We start from the raw sequence: 24,040 nt of genomic DNA, 5'->3' as shown, positions 1-24,040 counted from the left end.
ACTGGCTTCACTTCCTTGGATTTTATGTATTTCTTAACTAATAGCATAACCTCTCCTCCCTTCCTACCCTGTCTATCCTTTCTGTAGACATTGTACTCCCCAAATTCCAGTTCTGCATTCCTTATGTCTGTGTGACACCACATCTCTGAAATCCCCACAATATCTGCCTTTGATGTTTTGAGCAATACCTCAAATTCATCAAATTTATTTACTAACTCCTAGCATTGGTGTACACGCAAGTATACATGCACCTGTTCTTTTTCTTAGCTACCCTAAGACAACCTATGTGTTTATTTGTACCCCAATGATTCTCAGCAGTCTCTGAACTATCCTGCACCTTATTTTCCAGGCTGCGGCTCATTCCAATAGAAGCAGTGCAAGAATCACTTTCACCTCTGCCAGTGGTTATTGTTAAACTATTAGTCCTTGTATCCCCCCAATCTAGCAGTTTTTTGACCCACCTAACACTGCCTCGATAGCATCAGCAAACATTCTTGCACCCTTTCTATTTAAGTGTATCCCATCCCTTTAGAAGCAGTCTCTCCTGTTAACAATTAGTTATTGCTAAATTAGTTATTGCTCGTTGTATTTTTGAGTTTTGCTAACTTGAAAACTACTCATATGGCTTTTCTTACAATTTCTAATCTCTTCTTTAAATAGGCTTGTCAGGGGATGCCCCTGTTCTACCAGTCTAGTTAAAAATTTCCCAAAAAACAGCTAGTATGTACACTTGCTTCAAAATCTTTTTTACTTCAATAACAAACTGTTTCAAGTGGTCTTTCCTTTTAACACTAGCTTCTAAATAGCAGTTAACACCCACCAAATATTCATCCACTTTCAAATATTCCTGCACAAAAATTATCAGATAATAAGGACCACAACAACCACCAAGTGCTTAATCTCCTGTTTTAATACTCTTGCTACTCCAGTTTTTAGGCATACCATGACAGAGGAATTATCAACAAAAAACACAAGGCAGTTTTTTAAAGGAATTTCACATGCTTTCAGGTAATTCAGAATAAAGTGCCAAGCTAACTCTACTCTGTAAAGTCACCTTCCATGCTGGAACTGAGAGCAAGCTGCTTTCAATTTGATAATTTTTTTATTATTTTTTTTAATTCGGAAAGGTTACCACAATGGAATATAAATTGAAGTCACTTTGATTACTGTCAATCTGTATCAACTGAAAATTGCACATTTTTCAAAGCCATGATTACCTTTTCTTTCCCTGCCATCTCTGTGGAATTTTGCTAACAATTCTTTTTTTTTTTTTTTTTTTTTTTTTGTTCTTTCACAGTGGCATATTTTTGCTATTTCACTGTTGGGAAACATTTCTAAACAGCACACCTGTATGATTAGCATGGCCAAGTGGAAGCTTGTGTTCTGGAATAAACAATGCAAATAAACGTTTGGCACTTATAATACTGAAATTTTTTGCCATGCAATTAGTGGACTAATGAAGAATTAATGTTGTTATACTATACTGCCACAAGTATCCAGACACTCATGGGATTTAGGAAAAATTAACCATATTTGCAATCCATAAATCGTGAATAGGTATAAAAACAACTGTGTTTATGTTGGAAGTAAGTAATCAGATCAACAAAATACAGGAGATGAGATGAGGCAATGATTTAGAGCCTTCAATGGGAAGTTATCATAGGGTGCCATATTAGCAATCAATCTGCTGCAGTAAAACTGCATATACTAGATCAATGGCAGCTGCTAATCACCAATCAAAAACATCATGGTGCTACTACAGCCAAGAAATGTTCAGGTTTTTTTTTTTTTTTTTTTTTTTTGTTTTATGAAAACCCCAAAAATGAGAGGTATTAGAACTGATAGTACTTAGTACTGTGCTTGGGTTGGAGGTAGAGAAGATGAAAGAAGATATTTGTTGACATTAGACTTGAACTTCTGTACACTGTAATTTTCAGGAAATGCATATGAAGGAAAGTTGTTCCAGAAAACGGCAGTTGAATGAATAAACGAGGAAGATGAAAAGTTGGTTCTGTGAGTTTGAAGTTGGACAGTAAATCAATGTTGGCTGGTGGCGGCACGTGTTCGGACTGTTTTGAAAGAGAGAGTGGGAATTATAGAAGACAATTCAGAAGAACAGTGCCCGTGGAAGCATCTGTAGAAAAGGCATGCAGCAGAAACAGTAAGTCTATAAGACAGCGAGTGGAGAGACTCTGTTAGAGATGAGTCATTAATTAACCTAACTGCCATCTTCTGAGTGGAATCTAGAAGCCTGAGAGAGGTTCTGAGGGCACCGCCCCAGATATGAGAACAATATTCCATGGTAGGGCAGATTTGTGATTTGTAAAGAGTGAACAGCTGTTTAGAAGAAAAGTAACACTGAGAGAGAAAGAGAAAACCAAGTTTTTTAGATGCAGAGGAAGCAATATTTGTAATGTGCTTGTGCCAAGAGAGATTAGAAGTCAGGGTAATCCCAAAAGAGATATATCATTTTGACTAGAAATTGGAGTGTCACCAAAGATAAGCATAGGAGTAGAAGAATCCTTTTTGCGAGATATAAGACAAGACTGAGTTTTAGAAGGATTGAAATCAACTAAGTTGTCTTTGCCCCACTGGAGAATTAACTGGAGATCGGCATTTAAGGAAATGGTAGTGGATATTCGAGAAGTCGAAGCTGATTGACAGGGCAAGGTTTCTGAAAATGGAAAGTGGAATGCAATGTGCTATCATTGGCAAAATTATGGATAGTATTTCCAGTCAATGGAAGAAGGTTAATAATATACAAGAGGAAAAGAGTGGGGGAAAGAACCTGAACCTTGGGGGGCACCAACATTAGTGGAGAAGTTAGAAGACAGAGAGACATCTACCATCACCCTCAATTGAGCGATCAGAGAGAAAACTGGATAACCAATTACAAAAAAGAGTTGGAAAACCATAAGGTGGAAGCTTGTTTAGAAGACCTTTATGCCAAACACGATTGAAAGCTTTTGAGATGTCAAGAGCAACTGCTTGTGTTTTTCACCGACCTTTTCCATTGAATTTGTCCATAAATGGGTAACATAAGCCAGAATATCACCAGTGGATCAACACTGATGGAATTCATACTGGCGATCATTGATCAGACAGAAAGTTTCTAGGTAGTTTAAGAGTTGGTGGTTAATTTATTTCTCCATTTCTTTAGAAAGAGTAGAAGTAATTGCAATGGGACGATAATGGGATGGAAGGGATTTGTCACCCTTTTTAGGAACTGGCTGGATATGAGCAAATTTCCAAGCAGAAGGAAAAACACCTTTGGAATAATGAAGTGAAAACAGGCGGCAAAGAACAGGAGTAAGTTGAGGAGCACAGGGTTTGAGAACAAATGGAGAAATACCAACAGGACCTGGAGCTTTCTTAGCATCGAAATTCATCAAAATCCTTCTGACATCCTTTTGACAGAAGACTACAGGAGGTTGGGAATGGTGGGAGATGTTTTACTAATATCATTAATACACGAGTTGGAAGAAAAATGGGATGCTACCAGGTCAGCTTTATCCTTGGCTGAAGTGACAAAAGAACCATCTGGTTTTGACAGAGGTGGTAGCAGAAATGGGCAAAAGTTGCAGCCAATAGTTTTGGCAAGAGACCAGAATGCTCAGCTACCATTAGGGCAAGGAGCATGTTTTCTACTAGCATCTACCATCACCCTCAATTGAGGGTGATGGTAGATTTGTGATTTGTAAAGAGTGACCACATATACCTGTTCAAAATCTAGTTTGGACTGATTAATAACTGCTTTACAATTGTTGCGAGCTTTAGTGTAGGCAGAAAATGAAACTGAAGAATTTGAAACAAGCCAATTACGATATGCAATGTTCTTCTCTTGAACAGCCTTAGCACATTTATTGGAAAACCAAGGTTTAGATAAAGGACGAGATTTTAAAGTGGAGCGTGGAATAAAGGATTCCATTTCTACCAGAATAATTTCACAGACAAAATCTGAGCAAACGTTTAAAATCAGAAATTTTGAAACAGTAATCCGACCAAGGAAAAGAAGAAAAGAAATCTCGCAGTTCATCCCATTTTGCGTTCTTGTAATGCCAAACAATAAGAGGTTGGGAACAGCCATGAGATAAAGGCTACATTGGAGAAGAGGCAGTCACAAAGTTGTGATCTAACATGCCTAAAGGACCACCACTTCGACCGTGTACTTAGAAAGGTTGTTTGTGAGAAAAAGATCAAGCACGTTGGCTGTATGGTTAGGATTGCCTTGTATTCTTGTAGGTAAATGAACAATCTCTGCAAGGTCATTAGAAATTGCAAAAGCCTCAGCATCTCGACCAGCTGGGTCGGTGTGACTAGAAAATGGAAGCCAGATGGAGTTGTGAACATAACAATCACCAAGGAAAATTACCTAACTGTTAGGAAAGTTGGACTGGAGGAAGTCAAATAGCTCCAAGTGATTAGAGGAGTGGGAGAACGGTAGAGACAACAAATGAATATGACACAATGAGGTAGAGAGATTTTAAGCCAGAGAAGATAGAGAAGAGGCGATTCCAAATTATCAAGTCTTTGACAAGGAATATCGGAACAGACATATGCACAAGTACCACCTTTGAGACGAAAGGAATCACACAGCGAATAATTTGGGCAACTGAGATGAGCAGTAGTTGAATCAACCAATAACTGAGATTCTGTCAGAAAAAGTACATGGGGTTTGGCAGACTGTAAATGGAAATCACTGAAATTAGAACTGAGACCTTGTGAAATGAACTAGGAAGTATATGGGAGGTTTAGATCTTTTTGCAGATAAGCTTACTCTATTAGTTTGACAATTCATGGTGAATTCAATAGTAAGAAAAAGTAGGGGGGGGACACATGCTGTATGAAGTAATGAAATTTTTGGATATGGCATACACATGGTAAGAATATACCCAGATCCTTGACATAACATGGCCTCGACAATGCCCCCCCCCCAACATACACACTACTCTGACTCCCTCTAGTCACTATTTGGCAGAGGAGAGGTAGCAAGATTATACACTAGCTGATCCAGAAGCCTACTAAAAAGTTACCAATAGGTTTGATTTGGTGTACTAACTAGCGGCCGGCCTGCAAACACCTTTTTAGAGCTATACCCTCGAAATGCAAGGAAGATTGGATCTCGCCATGATATTCATTATGACCTCAAACGTCATCAGTCTTACTTCATGACTGTAGAGATGGGGGAGGGTTGACCGGAACTTAGCTCAGGAGACTAAACATGGGTTCCACCACTTCAAGCCTCCAATAAGTCAAGTCATGGTATTGCACAGGTTGATGAGAGTCATCTACCACCTAGTATTGCATGGTAACACAGAGGGGCAGCATTCCTCCATGTGGTGTGGGTACCACACCTTGAAGGCATCTCCGTAGCCAAGTGGGCAGGAGCAGCAATGCATAGCACACGCTTCTTGATTAGACTGGGGTTCGAGCCCATGACCACCAAATACATAGGATGCGGAAAGGTCAGGGAATGACCACCACATATCCCCGGAGCAATATGGCCTTAGTTGCTAATGCTCCTAAAAACCAAATAACAACAACAGCCACAACTTGACCCCTGCTTACATAGGTTACCTGGGTGATCACCCACAGTGTGCTTGTGCATGGAAGTTATATCCAGGATTATTAACATTCCCACCATTGTGAAGGGGCAAGCAGAGGATTTGGCTGTCACAGACTGTCCGGAATTGCTGAAATTGTGTCCACTTGACTTGAATGTCACCCAAATATCAGTTCCATCAGCATTTTAGAATCCCAGGTAGCAAGTACAGGTTGTCTGGCATATCTGAGAGAATGTCTATAACAACCCAAATAAACCATAAAATTGATGGAAAGAGACAGAGAGTATCCAGAGGAGTGATATTAGACTCTGTGATTCCTCATCAAATACTATCAAACCAGAATACCATCAATTCAGGAAGCAATGAAACTGATATTAATACAAGAGTGGCTCACAGGGAGCTGCACTGCATCATATTTTAAGGAAGAGCTGCACACAGCATGCAATGCACAGCATCTACTTGTCTGATGCACAACCTATCATAATAGTGATGAAGCACAGTACATAGTTTTCCAATCTGATGGTTGTGTTTGGGTCTGGAGGGTGCCTAGAGAAAAATACTTACCAGAATGTGTAGTGTTTAGTTGCAAACTGCAAAATTTCAGAGATCCTGTCACTATTTGGGATTGTTTCTCATGGTTTAGTCCAAATAAAAACCAGAAGAACAACGAATGCCATGCAGATTGACATTCTGGACAATTCTGCTCTTTCTTACACTGTGGCAGTGCTATGGAGAGAGCTGTTTTGAAAAATCTTTACTGGTCTTCCCAGAATCACAATTTTAACCTCCACTGAATACCCCTTGGATGAAATGGAATGCTAGCTTTTGGCTAAGCCAACATACCCACAATCAGTAGCTAAAATGATTACTGTGTTGAAGGAGGCATGGATCAAAATGCTCTTCTTCTATGGCTACTGACAAGGATGTAGTGTGTAATTTAAGTCAAATGTCAGCTAGCACATTATTGAATATTGTATCAATAAAAGGTTCTTTGAAACATGCAGATATTTAGTTACCTTTGACAATATAATGTATATGGTTAAGGTGGTAAACACAAAAGAACACAAGAGATTTATTCTAGAAAAATTGATAGAACAAATTTCTGACAGAATACTGACATCTACCAAATTACTACTACTATCATCAGGTAAATGTCAGCCAAATAAATCGAGATATGATCCATGGTGGACATTCAGCAAATAGAAAACAGCAGGGGTATATGTAAAAATCATCCAATGAAATATGCATTCAACTGATGTTCTAATAACATCTAGCCTGAAGCTAAAAATGCTATCAAACTATGGGAAATGCCTTTCCACTCCACATCACTGAATTCTTCAAAAAAGTTCAAAGGAAAGAAAAGTGAATTACTAACTTGGATATGATCATGTGAGTGATAGTTTTCAATTTATGAAAAAATATTATACACTAAATCTAACACACCTGGTTCCAGAAACCCATCTTGTAAACAACATTGACCCAATATGCGTTAAGACTTTTCGGTCAGCATCCTGAAAACTACTTAGAGAAAGTGCTGCAAAAATAAAAATGTGTTAAACAGTTTTAATCATAGCTCAGAACAATTAGCAATAACACAAACATTCTTCTTACTTTTCCTTTCACATAACTGACTAATAAAAATATATTACACATATTATTACCTACAGATATTGGATTATGCTTAATTTCCAGCAATCTCTCCCCATACTTCTCTGCAATTTTTGACATCTCTTTCTTCAAGTAACTGAACATTTCCTTTCTTTCTGCAAGTAATTTCTTGTATCCACGAACACCAAGATTTAGCATTGTAATGAAAATATCAAGAGAGGGGCCTGCTGAAGCTCTTCCTATTAAAAACAGAATTATGAGATGGCACTTAGGTGAATTTTACAGAATTATTTGTCATATACAGTTAACCCTCATATAACACGGTAGTTTGGTTCCTGCAAAATCTCATGGATTGCGAAACCATGTTATACGGAACTAAGAACCAGTACAGAAAGGGGGGTTACGTTCCCAAAGCTAACAAAAATACACCATTTTTTTTTATAACTATCGGAAACTTAATTTTTATAGTAGTAATAACTTAATATTTTAACTTTATTTTTATAGTAGTAATAACTTAAATAAGTGAACAAAAGTCTTACCTTACAAACTATGATACTTATATGTCAGATAATGTACGTTCATTTAATTTTCTTCCTCTTCATCACTGCTAAACACAATCTCTTCTGCAGCATCTAGATTTTGTGTACCTTCGGCTCTCTTTAAGTAAAAGTCACGAACTGCACACTTCAAAGTCACAATTTTTTTTGGTCTCAAACAAGCACAAGTTCAATAAAGCACAGATTTAACTTTATTACCTTACCAATTAAAAGTTAAATGATACGTGAAAATCGGAAAAATATTTTCCAGTTAGCAAAATAAAAATAAATCTATGCTTACGTACATAGCTTAATTAATACGTACTGTCTAAATGGCTGCAACGCTAAAAAACCTAAAAGGAAGAGAAATAAAACATGGGTTGCTATTGTTCTAATATATGATAGATGCAAAGTTAGTGATATGAGTCACTGCATATCACTAACTTCGCATTTCAAATAGGTTCACGAAAGTTAACTGCCTGTCTCAAATAGGTTCACGAAGATACTAACTAATTGATATTTCTGTTCACAGACTTTTTTTTTTTTTTGGTTGTAAAATTCAAAACAGTAAAAATGATAAGCAATTAATAACAAAGAACCAGACACACACAAATTGCAACACGGAGTAATGAGTTTCTGAAAATTTATTTGTTTTTTATATGATTGAATATTTCATGGAAGGAGAAACACATTTCATCATAATAACGTGGAAACCCACAGAATTCCAGCTATCGGTAGTATAGCGAATGCAAGAAGATCGAGTTTACTACCCATTTATAAATGATTACTCTAACAGAAAAGACCAATAAACTGGAAACTGCAAATTGTTTTATGGTAGTGACCTCCAGAAATGTGCTTTAGAAAAATATCACGAAGGCGATAACAACTAGCGAGTCAACAGCAGGGATTCACAAAAAAGGAATGGAAACATTGAAAATTACATCTAACATAACAGCAGGGTTTTCCCTGGTATTATGCACAAAAGCTCAAAAATACCATGTAATGTGAGATTTCCCGCATTTCTCAAACCGTGTTGTAGAAGTACCGTGTTATACAGGGGTTGCCTGTATATTAAATCATTAAATACACATACAAATAAATTTGAGATAGAATTTTACCATTTGTGATGAATGGTAAAAATGGTTAACCATTTTTATATTTTAATGCAATTTTATTAACTGCACATAAAAAACATAAACATGTTGAAGGTCCAATGTTATATTCTGCCATTAATACACTTCTACTTACGGCTGTTCTATTATTATATCAAGTTTGTCACTAAGCTTTAATGTTCTTAATTATTCTTCTTTTCTTCTCTGTATGAGGTTTATTAACTTTAGGAGCCATAGTGAAAGGTTTTTAATTTAAGGTAAGTGTAAAACAGCAGTATAATCCGTGATATCAGTAAAGAATTCACTTTTAAGATGGCAAATTTAAATAAATAAAGTAATCACGTGACTTGCAGTTTTCTTTTTTTCCCGGCAATGCAAGACATCTGCGCTGTATACAAACATCTGATTTCAATGTGCCATTAGGTCAAATGCGCCGTTATTTGGAGAGCTGTTATTTCGGAGGTCTAATGTACAAGGGTCCACAATAGCAACTTACAGATTAAGCACTGGATTTACCCTGTTTTGCATGAAACAAATGAATTTTTTTTTATGCACAGATTTAAGCAAATGTTCAGGAAAATTTTTTGCAAATATTTTCTGAATGAGTAATGGCAGCTTGACGATTTGTTTCTACTTGCTGAGCCACAGATTTTTTATACAGTGCTGGTCTACTTTCCACCTCACAAAATAAATTTATTTTACAACTGACATCTATATCAATACCTCCTGAACACACCACTATACTTGTATATACACAGTAAACAAGTGTTTCATTACCAATCTGCAAGAGTATATCCAAGTGTGTGTGTGCGTGTGTGTGCGCACATTGCATCTTTTAGTTGCCACAACAACAAAAAAAAAATGGCCCATGCTTGCATTCTCGTGTAAATCAATAGTTTCTATTTAACTCAGAAATTTTTTTTTTTTTTTTGGCTGGTGCAGCAAAAATCTCAGGCTTCCTTGCACCATATGGCTAATAATAATGATATGCCCTTTGACCAACATATAGCAAATGATTTTTTAATTAAAAAAAAAACCACAGAGAGTGCTCAAAGTGTCCACATTCAATCTGGATGCATGCTTCACAGATAAAGAGTGATTTCCATAGAGAGAGATAGAGGTAATCCACAAAATATCTTATCCCGTCAATATCTCAATCTTGTATGCCAGTGGCATAGCCCCACAAATGAAAATCTATTGAAATGAATTCAGATGGGGCAGAAGTTGTATTGCAGGTATGAAACCAGGCTGAAAGTAAACATTGATGCATTTGTGAATTTGTGTTAAAAAACAATTTAAAAATAATATAAATTTTATTTAATTAATTAATGTTCAACACATATGACTATATCTGACTAATTTTGTTCTAACATTCTGATTGTAGTTCCATTAAGAGGGGGCCATTTGGGGATATTTGTGGAAAAAATGGAAGTGCTTAATAGTGTAAGTCGGGGCATTAAAAAAAAAAAAGAAATCTCTAAAATCTGGTATCCCTGCAAGTAGTATGTCAACCATTCTGAAAAACTGTGGTTCAATTCTCAAACTGTTTGAGGAAACAGGACCCAGTTGGAAGCATGCGAAATTATGCCTGTATGAAGATGTAGATTTAAGTGGGCGAAGTTGATTTAAGACCAAAACATGCCAATATCAGGGCCATGAATAAAATAAAAGGCTATGGAGTATGCATCTTTTCTGGGGCATAAAACATCCCAAGCCAGTTCCAGTTGGCTGGGCACATTTAAAATGCACCATGGCTTACCCTAAAAAGTTATTTCTGGTAAAAGTGGAATTGTAATCAAGGAAGACTGTACCCATTGGAAAGAGTTTTGAAAAAAATTATGGAGGACTATGAGTCAAAAGACACAGGTCTATTTTTTAAATGTTTGCCAAACAAGATACTAACTTTTAAAGGTGATAAATGTTTAGGTGGTAAAAATAGTAAGGAGAGAATTAGTCTTGGTTGGTGCAAATATGGCTGGTAATGAAAAACTGAAGCTTTTGGTAATATGCAAAAGTAAAAACCCCAATGTTTCAAAGGTTTGTTTGTTATTTGGTTTTTAGGAGCATTAGCAACTAAGGCCATATTGCTCCGGGATATGCGGTGGTCATTCCCTGACCTTTCCGCATCCTCCGTATTTGGTGGTGACGGGCTCGAAACCCAGTCTAATCAAGAAGCGTGTGCTACGCACTGCTCCTCCTTCCCACCTGGCTACGGAGGCACCTGTTTCAAAGGATGTTCCAAAGTCGTTAGAGTACAACTACAATAAAAAACTTAGATGACAAGTGAAATTTTTAAACAGTAAATTTTAAATCAGTAGAAAGATGACAAAAGAAAACAGAAAAATTGCATTGATTGTCGACAACCTTCACTCAGTAATTTTGAAACTTACAAGTGTGAAGCTTGTTTTTCTCCCTCTGAATACCTCATTTAAACTGTAGTCAATGGACCAAGGCATTATCAAGAATTCGAAAATTCACTACTGAAGACACATACTGAAAAAAATTATACTGAGAACAGAAACCAACCTATAGATTCTGTTATAGATTTGTAGATATGTATATCAGAGTTGGCGAAAGTATGGAGTCAAGACGTGACAGAAACAACGATTAAGAATTGTTTCACAAAAACAGGTTTTACTAAAATTCCGATTAACAGTGATGAGAGGGATGAACTACAAGTTACCGAACAATCTTGGGAATAATTACAAGCGAGAGGTTTGATCAGTGCAGAAATTGTTCTTGAAGTATTTTCAGGAGATGATAATGATGTCATAGCAGCTGAATATCCAAGTGATTCCAACATTTTGGAGAGTATTCAAAGAACTAGTGACAATATTGACAAGTTGGATGAAAATGAGGGCAATATTAAACCTTCCAAACATTAAATGTTGGCAGCATTTGAAACTTTGTGTCAAGGCTTTCAGTGTGAAGAAAATATATTTGAGTGTTTAAACTAATACTAACATTTTTATGAATGATGTTTCCGACACGTTATGTATGCTATGGTACACATGTTTGTTGTTTTGGTTTTTAGGAGCATTAGCAACTACGGCCATATTGCTCCGGGAAATGCGGTGGTCATTCCCTGACCTTTCCGCATCTTCCGTATTTGGTGGTGACAGGCTCGAACCCCAATCTAATCAAGAAGCGTGTGCTACACACTGCTGCTCCTTCCCACCTGGCTACGGAGGCGCCTGGTACACATGTGCTGTAGACGTGTTAAGAACAAAATTTTAAAATTTTAAATTCTGCAGCAAGAATAAGTTCTAATAAATTGTGCCAATAAATATAATTATATTATGTAGGGCATACAGATCATGGATGACCTTATAGAAGCAAGTAAAAAGAATTGAAAAAACTAAACTAAACTTCCTTATCCATTTAGTCAAGTTCACTTCTGGTGTATACAGTAGATTCAATAGGTTTAAACAAAAATCTTCTTCACACTTTCTACATACGATATATTTATATTTATATATATATATATATATATATAACTAATATTAAATATAAAATCAAAACTAATGCCAGTAGCATGGCAAAACTGTTGAGCGAAAATAACAAATTAAACATAATAATTAAATCAACAGGGAGGGAGGGAGAAGAAAAGGGAACAAGCCTAAATTTGTAACAGAAAAACTCTCCAAATAATTTAGGAAATCCAATTAAGAATCATAAAAATCCATTTAATTTTAGTTTAGTTAGCCAATTACATAAAAATTTAACGGATTTTCCCTTGTAAGGTGCCAGTTCCAAAACTGAATTAACAAAAATAGACTGACCATTATGCCCCATATCGATAGAGGACCACAAGGCCAATAATGGTCAGGGAATCACTGCATCTCAATTGTTATATATTAGATAAATCGCCGCAATGGCAAACCAACTAAAGGATCAGTCCACCATCCGATCCCCTGATCGAACTGCCAATGCAGAGGATTTGAATAACGGTGGTCCTTATACAGAAAAAATAAAAATATAGAACAGACTAGCACTCCAGAGCAGAGCCACGCCACTGACACATTGTAAATTTAACCAGCTTATATATAAAAATAAATAAAGTACTATAGATGGTGGTGGTGGTATGGATGCAGCATTAGCACATCAAACCCACTACTACCATTTGATTTACATATATTAGAATAATGAAATAGTTGAAAACAGTAGTAAAAGAAGAGTTGAAAATAGTAGTAAAAAATTAAGAAAATTAAGAAATAAAGCAATCATCAGAGGCAACAAAATGCACATTCCTCTACATGATGCCCGAAACATAACTAATATTAAATATAAAATCAAAACTAATGCTTTTTGGCATTTCACCTTTCTTCTACTACTATGGACAAGTATAGAAACGCAGTTCCTGATACATGGTCAGGTGTAGACCCCTAATGCAATACCTGACCACGTATCAATACTTACTTTAGCAGACATCAGATTCTGCATATTTGCCTTACTGTATTCGACTTTTATCTAAATATGTACCCCCATATCTGATGACAGCTGTACCACTTTTTATTTTATATGTATTGTATTTTACCTCGTTATTAATAATTTTACTTTACAGTTCACTCACCTCCTATTGGCTTTGTAATTCAGCCCATAATTTTCTTAATTCGTCATAACTTGTACGATATTAATGTTCTTTCACCTTTTACATATCTACTATACTTCTTTTCCTACTATCCTTATCCTTCTAATAACTGGCACTGTATAATTTTCACCTCCATCTATACATACTTTATCTAGTATATCTATTCATACATACTTATATATACTTTTGCATCCTTTAATGCTGCTTTGCATGTTTAGGGACCTGACATTAATTTTTCATCAACTGAAACCTTTTTTCATCCACAGAAACTTTTATTTTAAAATTACATTTAATATATATATATATGCACTTCATTTTTATAACAACAGAATGAATCCCACCACTGCCTTTTTTTTCCTTCTTCAGTTTTCATGTTGTTGATTTCATAATCAACTAATTTGCATATAATATAATCAACTTCTTCAATTACTGAAATAATCAATTATGAAAATCATTTGATTATGCACATCACTATTTAATCTTCCTCACTACATCAAGAAATCAAAATAAGCAGAATAAGAGACTTATTTGAATTAAAAGAACTAGAATCCAACACAGAAGCTGTCATCAGGGGAATTTTGAAAGTGAAGAATATGACTGATCCAGTCCTCTAGGGGCACCTTCATAGCCAGGTGGGCAGGAGTAGCAGTGTATAGCACACTCTTCTTGATTAGACCGGGGTTCGAGCCCGTGACCACCAAATACGGAGGATGCAGAAAAATCAGGGAATGACCACCACATATCCCCGGAGCAATATGGCCTTAGTTGCTAATGCTCCTAAAAACCAAATAACAACAACAACAACAACCAGTCCTCTGAGTCTGAAAAAGAGGCAGTATTTGAGGAAACTGAAATGTGGAATACTGAAAATCCACCATGAGGAACCACCACATTTGCAAAATATTGGGGTATGATGCATGGGGTTACATCCCTACATCATCAGACACAACTTTTTGAAACTGAAAGACTTAATAGATTATACTTTTAAACTCACTTTCCTTCTAAACTAATGCATATCAAAATTCTGTGGGGAGTAAATTTTTGCATGTCATCAAAAAATTAAATAGTGTATTTTACAGTTTATTCCTTCATTTATTTATTTTTATTATAATTTTTTTCATTCTGCTAATTATATAGTATTGTCTAATGCAAAATCTTTACATTCCACAACCAGGCTGAAGTTGACTACAGCACACCATTACAACTTATGTGAATTTACTAACCACAGCATAGTCACATTATTAAACAAATTCAACATAACCTAATCGCCACAAAAAAAAAAAAAAAAAAGTAGTGAAATTAAGATATCAAAATTTTTTTTATTTTAAAACATTTACCAAAATATCAGACTACTTCCAATCAAATATGTAAACATACCTGTCAAAACATGATATACAAAGTCCAGATATATTTCTTCACCTAATGCTTTAAACACATGCTTATTCTGGCATACATTTCACTACACTTAGGCTAAATATGAGCACACGAGCTAATTTCAGCTTTTAAGTGCATGTCACTAAATTCAGCAAGTCTTTAATTGAAAAAAAAATTAATATATATGTGTATTTGAAAAATAACGCAAACTTGGCTAAAAACCAGAAGGAAACTAAAATTATCAGACAACTGGAAGACAAAAGATTATCAGAAAATGTCGGACTAAATGAGAATTGTTGGTATGTATGGACCGTCTCTTTTACAGAGTTGGTACCCTACTGATTTTTATAGTTTGATGAAGAACATACCAAAGGCTACTTCCAACATGATAGTTCCACCTCATGCACAAGAAAAATAGCAAACTACATCATCTGTTTTCAGAGATCAAGTAATTTCAAATGAACTCTGTCTGTCATAATCACCAGGGATGACTATGCCTAACCTCCTGTGGGAATACTTGGCGGGGGTTTGTTTACATAAACAAAAAACAGAAATTACAGGACAAGATTACTGAGGCTATTATTGATATTACCAAGGGTATGCTTTAGTGTGGTGTAGAGAACAAGTAACACTGCATATACATTTGCCATATCTAAGGAGGGAAAACACTTTCCTGTTTTGTGAACGTCTGTTATATTAATGTATAAATACCAATAAATCATATTTCACCTTCCTTTGTTTATTAATTTTTTCTATAAGTCACATGAAACATGCTATTAATGAAACTAGCACCTAATATAAGAAATGTTATAAGCAAAATACGAGGATATTTACCTGGATAAGTTTTCCCAATATCATCAATGAACTTTTTATCAAATCCAGCAATAACAGAGCCCCCAACAGGTACCATAAAGTTCTTATCAGTGCTTTGTACATAAGCATCCACTCTTCCAGTTCGAGAAGCCTACAAGCCAAAGCTACATTAAATATTATATTCTGCAAAAAATAATGAATAATGCAAAGCTAAATCACACATTGTATTGTTAATGGAAGACAGTTGATTATTGGCTTGGTAAGCAAACTAATACTGTTCAAGGTTTAGGCTTAAATGGATGTCAGATGAACTAATGATACACATGGCAGAGAAGAAAAATGCATGGATGCATATAAATTATCAGCGAGACACAGAATCACAAAGGAGGACACTGATATCGACGTTCGACTGTTGATGATCCTGCTCTAGCTGATACACTGAATGAGTATTTTGCATCTACATTCACATGAGGAATATAGTGGGGAAGTGGAAGCAAGTTTATCAAACTCTAACAGGGAGCTAAATGATTTTGTAATTACTGAGAGCAAAGTGGAGAAATTGTTGAAGTTAAACATAAGAAAGGCACCTGGAGTGGATGGGTTCTATCATTACATTAAAGGAGGTAAGGAAATAAGCAAACCCTTAACCATAATTATGACAGCATCCTTGGATTCAGGTGAGGTCCCAAGGACTGGATATGTGCAAATGTATCACCAAATCACAAAGGGGGAATCACGTAATCAAACAAGTAATTACAGACCTGTTAATTTAACTTCTGTTCTGGAGAAAATAATGAAGTCACTGATTAAATAAGCATTGCAGGACGATCTAGACAAGTCTGCAGTAATAATTCAGACACAGCATGGGTTTGTTAAGGGAAGCCTTGTCTAACCAATTTGATTGGATACTATGATGTGGTCACAAAGGAAATGATTTCAAAAAATAATTTTGATATCATATACTTGGATTTGAAGAAAGCTTCTGATACTGCTACAAATTCGTACAAATTAGAGCAGTATGGCATTAAAGGCAAGTTGCTGCTATGGATAAAGGGATGGTTGAGTGGGAGAAGACAGAGACTGGTAATCAATGGGCAGCACTTCACAGACTAATGTTATTAGTTGAGTCCACCAGTGTTCGGTGTGAACCCATTGTTCTTTTCTATATTTATCAATGATATTGATGAAGATATATCAGGCTTAATGTCCAAGTTTGCAAACAATATGAAGGTTGATAGGGTTGTTAATGACAGTGCACTACAGCAACAGGATCTAGAAAAGTTGGACAAATGGGCTGAAAGGTAGCAACTGAAGTTTAACATTGACAAATGCAAAGTACTGCATATGGGTAGCAGCAATCCTAGAGTAATGTATCAACTGTGTGATACTACCAACAAAACCACATGAGCTGTCCTGAAAGCCTGTCTGCACTGCTCACAGAACTTCATATCTGACTGGGGATAATTGAGAAGTCAAATATAAAGTTTTCTGAGCAGTGCAGACAGGGTGCCAGAGCAGCTCGTATCAATGATATATAGTAATTTTGCTAGCAGGGATAAGGAGGTGATTATCCCCTTGTACAAGGCGATGGTCAGGCCACACCTTGAGTACTGCATACAGGCTGGAGGCCTCATTTTAGGAAGGATGTAGAGCAGCTGGAACGAGTGCAGAGGAGGGAAATAAAATTAGCAAGGGGAGCAAAGGGTTGCACTTACCAAGAAAGGCTTGTGTTCTGCAAATTACAGTGTCTGGAGACTAGGCATCTGTGAGGTGATCTGATTGAGATGTATAAGGCCTTGAATGGTCTGAGCAGGCTCAATGCTGATGGGATTCTGAGGGGACATAAATTCAAATTGAGGAAAGACAGTTGTAGAACAGACACTCGAAAATTTGCCTTTATCCAGCAGGTGATTGATTGCTGGAACAAACTTCCGTCGGTCATTGTGGAAGTTGAGAGCTTAAATAAATTCAAGGAAGAACAGGACAAACGTTTGGAGCAAATGGATGGGTGAAATGGGAAGTTTTTCTTTTTTTTGCTTATGCTGTATAAGCTTGCTTTCTTGCATCATATGCTTATGCTATATAAGCTTGCTTTCTTGCATCATATGCTTCTACTAATGCTAATTGTTTTTAATCGATGAAGGTTGTAATGCAAAATCTTTCTCATTCCACTTTAATTATTTTAATGAACAGCACAAACAAATCATATTATTTTATTTAATGAAACAGATTAGTATTTGCATTATCAGTGGCAAATAATGCAAGAAAACAAGCTTACACAGCATCAGCAAAAAAAAAAAAAAAAAAAACACACACACAACAACTTCCATTTTACCTATTCATTCTCTCTCTCTCTCTCTCTCTCTCCCTCTCTCTCTCTCTCTCTCTCTCTCTCATAGTTTGTCTAGTTCTTCTTTGAATTTATTTAAACTATCAACTTACACAACAGATGGAACTTTGTTCCAGCAATCAACCACTTGCTCACTAAGGCAAACTTCCAAACATCTACTCTGCAATGATCTTTCCTCAACTTGAATTTGTCCTCCCTTATGTGTGTGGTCTGAGCAATAGGAAAATCCCATCAGCATTGAGCTCGCTCAATCCATTCACAGTCTTAAACATCTCAATCAGATCACCTCGCAGTTGGCTAGTCTCCAGATGCTGCAATTTGCAGAACTGAAGCCTTTCTTCATATGAGCACCCCTTTGTTCCACTCACCAATCTCGTTGCTCTTCTCTGCTGGAACAAGTACGGAGAAGGGCACCCCTTTGTTCCGCTCACCAATCTCATTGCCTTCTCTGTACTCACTCCAGCAGCTCCACATCCTTCCTAAAATGAGGCCTCCAGGCCTGTATGCAATACTCAAGATGTGCCTGACCATTGCCTTATACAATGGGATAATCACCTTCTTATCCATGCTAGCAAAATTCCTGTATATCATTGACAAAACGCCATGTGCTGTCCTGGCAGCCTGTCTGCATTGCTCAGGGAACTTCATATCTGACTGCACAATTGCCCCAGGGCTTTTTCATTTTCCACTACCATGAATGTAGTACCATACAGTTTACATGTTACTCTTGGATTACTGCAACCCGCATGCAGTACTTTATACAGTTTCCATTTAAATTCTGATGTGTATGAATTTGAAATCTTCAAAATAAGTTTAAAAATAAAACAGCTGTTTCACTTAACTACTACAATAATTGTGTATTAGTTTTTCAGAAAAAGTATATCTAAAATTACCATCAGCAAAGTAAACAACCAAAACTCAACATCAAAATTTTGAAAATGTGCAATATAACTAACTTCCAAAAAGGTTTACTGTTAGCACATGCAAATGCTGGAATTTCAACATTAAGAATTATGGAAATCACACTGTCTAAGACTATATATGCCAAGAATTTATACCAGGTGGTCAGAAAATTCACTTCAAGAAGTATTTCTGACAGAAGGAGAATACTACAAATGAAGACCTAGAGCTTTAAGCAGAATTATGAGGTTGAATTTTCAAGTCGCAGTTGAGAGCAATTGTGAAATACTTTGCACTCTGCCAAGATCAACAGTTTCTGTTGAAAGTAATGCACACAAAACTGCAAAAGCTGGGATTCAGAAACCACCAGCATGTAGATGCATGCGCACGCGCGCGCACACACACGCACACAGTAAGTGTTCCATATTTGTGGTTTTGATGATTACTGCATTATGCCTTTGTTTGGGCAGTTTTAATAATTCACTGGTGACATTGCTGTAAAGTACTCCTATTTAAACACTGTGGTTTTGCAGAGGAAACATCAGAAAGAAACTATCAGAGGAAACTACCTAAAAAGGTTATTTCCTCTGCAAGCCTATATTACACTTCTAGCATATATGCCTACTTGTCTCTACATAATGATACAGCAGGATGTAGGTGAGTCCAACACCACTGTTGTAATGGCACCCTATTCCAACTAATGGATTAAGCTGTCATAGAAACATTTGTCATATTAGACCAGCTATGCATGTTCAAGAATTCTCTAACAGATAGAGAATAACTCCTCTCTCAGTTAGCAATTACTGAAAAAATAATATCACTGACTGTATAACAAATATAAAGGAATCTCTAGATGAAATCAAACCATTAAATTTGAATGCATGCTGGAGGAAGAGGTTACCCAATATAGTTATTATTTGTTATTTGATTTTTTTTTAGGAGCATTAGCAACTAAGGCCATACTGCTTCGGGGATATGCGGTGGTCATTCTTTGACCTTTCCACATCCTCCGTATTTGGTGGTCACAGGCTTGAACCCTGGTCTAATCAAAAAGCGTGTGCTACACACTGCTGCTCCTGCCCACCTGGCTACGGAGGTGTCCCCAATGTAGTGAAGACCAAAAAAAAAAGAGCAGCTCAACAATCAAAATTCTGCAGAGATTTGTATGTTTGGCACAAGATGTGAGAGGACAGGGTTTCAATGATCTCAAAAGAAAACAAGATGAAAAGAGCAAAGAAGAAGAGAGTGGTGTGATTCAAAAGGCTTAGACATCAATTAAGGCACTGGTTAAAATTTTAGGCATGTCTAAGATGTTGGCTGACAAGTTGTTTGAAATAGCACCTTTAATAGAACAGTCTAGTCTAAAATTTAAGAAAGCCCATTTTATACGCCTATATTTTTATGACATAAATTTGAACCTAAAAATGTTTTGGAGGCTCTTAAATCTTCCAATTCCTTTTAAATAATTTTTTTAAGAACATTGCAATTGCAGACTCTGGTAAGTCATCCTGAAAAGATCTCCAGAAAGATCCCACATCTTTCTAATCCATCCTCCTATAATACTGTCCCCCTCATTATTTTTTCAACATCACCATCTTTAGTGAGCTAGTGATGGTGAAATTTTCATACTCGTTGAGTTGGAAATTTTTCAACCTAACTGCAAACAGCAGGTACGGATTCTCATGAACCTTACCATAAATGAAAATCATATCAATTACTCAGCAAACGTGTGCAGATTTGTAGCAGTTCCCATAATATCAGTTTAACAAATGCCATGCTGTAAACAATAAGGCAGTCACTGTGGAACCTGAAACTCAAATAACAGATAAGTAGACACTGCTAATATGTATGTTTTCCCACACTGGTTATACACAAGTAAATGATCATTATGATTCATGTTCATGTAGTAGAACAACACTATTAACATCAGTGTTGGTTTGCATGATTTGGACTGTTTAAAGCCCATTTTCCATAGCCACATTTTTAAGACATAAATTTGAGCCTAAAAATGTTTTGCCATTTCACATAGCTGTGTACTTTATGATTACTGTTTAGAGCAATTTTTTTCTTATCTTTAGCTGTAGAATATTCTCCTACATTTTTCCATGCAATTTTTAAACATAACATGTGGGCCATACTTTCATTATCAGTTCAAGCTCTGTAAGCAAAGAAAAAGCTTATACAAACATGTGTCCAATTTTTAACAGTTATGGAGTTATGGCTATTTGAATTTTATAAAATCGACTATGGAGTTTTCAATGGTGAAAAAAAATAATAAATAAGAATAAGCAGATAAACACCTATTAAAATGTTTACTTATACTAACTGCATGTTTGCTTATTCTTATTAATTTTTTACCACTGAAAACCCACATGCATTTTTACAATTCAAAAAGAATAGTTCTGTAACTGTTCAGAATTGGACATGTTTGCATGAACTTTTTTTCATTTTTCATTGTTTTCTAGTCCTTAACTGATCCTGAAAGTACAGCCTTTTATTACCATGCAACCGGTTATGTAAAATAATTGCCCTTAAGAAATTTCACGGACTGTGGCAATTTAGAAAAGTTCCACTCAGCCTATAGTTGAGCAAAGGTTACTTACCCCATATTTATACCAACATTATAATGAAAATAACTAAGAATAATGCATTTTTAGATAGTATTTTTATATGAAATCATCCAGTGGCACACTTTACACAAAGTGTAAAGTGTGCCACTGGATGATTCACATGGCCACTCATGTGATGCTCATCACACACACGACTCATTGTTGGAGAGATGCCAACAATTTATAATGCCATTGTTGTACACAAGTATAAATGCTCATAGCATAGGAAATCTCTCAATGAATTTTTTTTCTGGTCAATGCGGTACCCTGCTTTGTGAGTTTAAAATATCCTAGTCATGATGTCAATAGTTCTTTTTCTATTTTCATAACTTAAGTGCTGATTTTTTTGTTATGCATGCTGATTTTCATGACACCCTGCCAAAGTTATAACACTGCAGTGTATAAAAATAAACAGTATATGCAGAGATAATCTTCTATAATAAAAGTGAAAACTGTACTTTGCTAGTAAAGGTTCACTGCCTCAAGCAATCAGATCTCTCCAGAAGAAAATAATGGTTTTACCACTTGTCAATCATTTGGAGATGTTTAGATTCAAACACCATCAGAAACCAGGGGAATTCTTAAAGGCTTCAATTGGAACTGTGGTTAGCTGATCTTGGGTGGAGGAGCAGAGTTCACTGGCTGAAAAACCCAGAACAAGAGCTGTTCTGCATTTTTCAGCCAGCAAAAATGCAATTTAAATGTTGGCACACTTCATGGAGGAAGAAGTTGTAAATTAAACATTTACAATAGTCTTCCCACAACCTTAAAATCTGATGGTTTACTGAAATAATAACCTATCTGCAAGTTTAATTTAAAAAAATTAATGAACACTTGCCTGCTGAATGAGATGCATACATTTTGAAGACTGGACACCATAAGCATTATTTATTATGTGAGGAATATGATGATCTTTGCATAATTTAGCTACATCTTCTAACCTGAATGGCAAAAACAAAAATTTTATAAACTAGTTATAATTAAGGAACAACCTTTTATTACCATGCAAATTTCATAATTTCTGATTTTATGCCACTTGTGCAAGTTCAATAAATAAAATAGACCAATTACTTTAAACATACCTGTTAATTTGGTATCTCAGACAATGAGTCACTGCAATATGCAAGTTATTACTGTCACTTGAAATTGGCTAACAAAAAAACAAACATCACAGATGGTCTGTTCCTATTTATTCATTCAGCTTAATCTTGACACTTTTTTAATTAAAAAAAAAAAAAAATGAATGAACACTTGCCTGCTGAATCAGATGCATACATTTTGAAGACTGGACACCATAAGCATTATTTATTTATTATGAGGGGAATATGATGACCTTTGCATAATTTAGCTACATCTTCTAACCTGAATGGCAAAAACAAAAATTTTATAAACTGGTTATAATTAAGGGACAACCTTTTATTACCATGCAAATTTCATAATTTCTGATTTTATGCCACTTGTGCAAGTTTTCTGGTCCTTCAAATATTTATGATTATGTCATATCTCTTTAATCCCTCTGTTGGTATGCTAGGTAAATTCAATTCAAATGATTATTAGCTTTTTTGTGCTCTTTAACTACCATCTGTAAAGCTGAAAAGCTTTAAAGACAAGAATTTTCTTTGATTTCTCTATTTAAAACTCAAGAAAGCTCCATTAACTATCAAATCAAGTATACAGGAAAAATGCAGAATACATTATGAAATGACATTAAGTTTAAATTCACAATAAGCCAGCACTTTATTTTCTGGTTGAAAAACATATCTATTGTAAAACAGTCTCGTGTAACTTTTTTGAAATTGTATCACATATGCAGCATTTATTGTCCTAAATTGATTTTATAGTATGAGGAAGGGTTCATTATGGTAATGAACTAATCGATCTTGCTCATAGACAAAAGTATGACCAAGAAGTCTGGCAACTGAACTGGGAAATGATGAAGCTTACCAGATATTCTGTTTGATTAGCTTACCAGCTATTCGGACAGATCTTCTTCAAAGTGTGTGTGTGCGCGCACACACGTGCGTGCGTGAACATATATATATAAAATCTTTATTATATGCTGGTTTGGTTATATCTTTACTGCTCATAGCCTACTGACCAGTGACTCACATTAAGGAGTTACACTCCTTTTTGGCGCCTCCGTAGCCAGGTGGGAAAGAGCAGCAGTGCGTAGCACACACTTCTTGATTAGACCGGGGTTCGAGCCCGTCACCACCAAATACGGAGGATGCGGAAAGGTCATGGAATGACCACCGCATATTTCCAGAGCAATATGGCCTTAGTTGCTAATGCTCCTAAAAACCAAATAACAACAACAACACTCCTTTTTATATCTCCAATCAAGATGTGGGGATATATGGCTATACAACTAATACTGGACATAATTTAGATGTTATTTGAATATAAAATTTTTATTATTTAATCTTAGCATTAGTCAAATTTTAATTAACAAAAGTCACAGATACTATATATGGTTTAATCTCAGCACTTCTCTTGTATTTCTAGTCTTCTGTATGTCTACAATGATCAATATCAAGTTCTAAGCTTCTGGTCAACTGGTATGGGCAGGATCTTTCGATTTTT

General features: G+C 35.8%; 1 protein-coding gene across 1 annotated transcript in view; it reads right to left on the bottom strand.

Annotated features, from left to right (window-relative positions):
• The window catches only part of SecS (Sec synthetase), an 89,509-nt gene that overhangs the window by 17,153 nt on the left and 48,316 nt on the right, over nucleotides 1-24,040 (bottom strand). The window contains exons 6-9 of the mRNA XM_090390061.1: nucleotides 22,296-22,398; nucleotides 15,620-15,749; nucleotides 7,226-7,411; nucleotides 7,008-7,098 (exon numbers count right to left, since the gene is read on the bottom strand). Coding sequence (XP_090246187.1) covers nucleotides 7,008-7,098; nucleotides 7,226-7,411; nucleotides 15,620-15,749; nucleotides 22,296-22,398 — 510 coding nt within the window. The remainder of the gene's footprint in view (nucleotides 1-7,007; nucleotides 7,099-7,225; nucleotides 7,412-15,619; nucleotides 15,750-22,295; nucleotides 22,399-24,040) is intronic.

Source organism: Mastigoproctus giganteus, chromosome 2 (assembly GCF_048544385.1).
Source record: "Mastigoproctus giganteus isolate SK-2022 chromosome 2, ASM4854438v1, whole genome shotgun sequence".
NCBI lineage: Eukaryota > Metazoa > Arthropoda > Arachnida > Uropygi > Thelyphonidae > Mastigoproctus > Mastigoproctus giganteus.
Note: the sequence above shows the minus strand (reverse complement) of the source record. Positions and strands in the feature narration are given on the sequence as shown.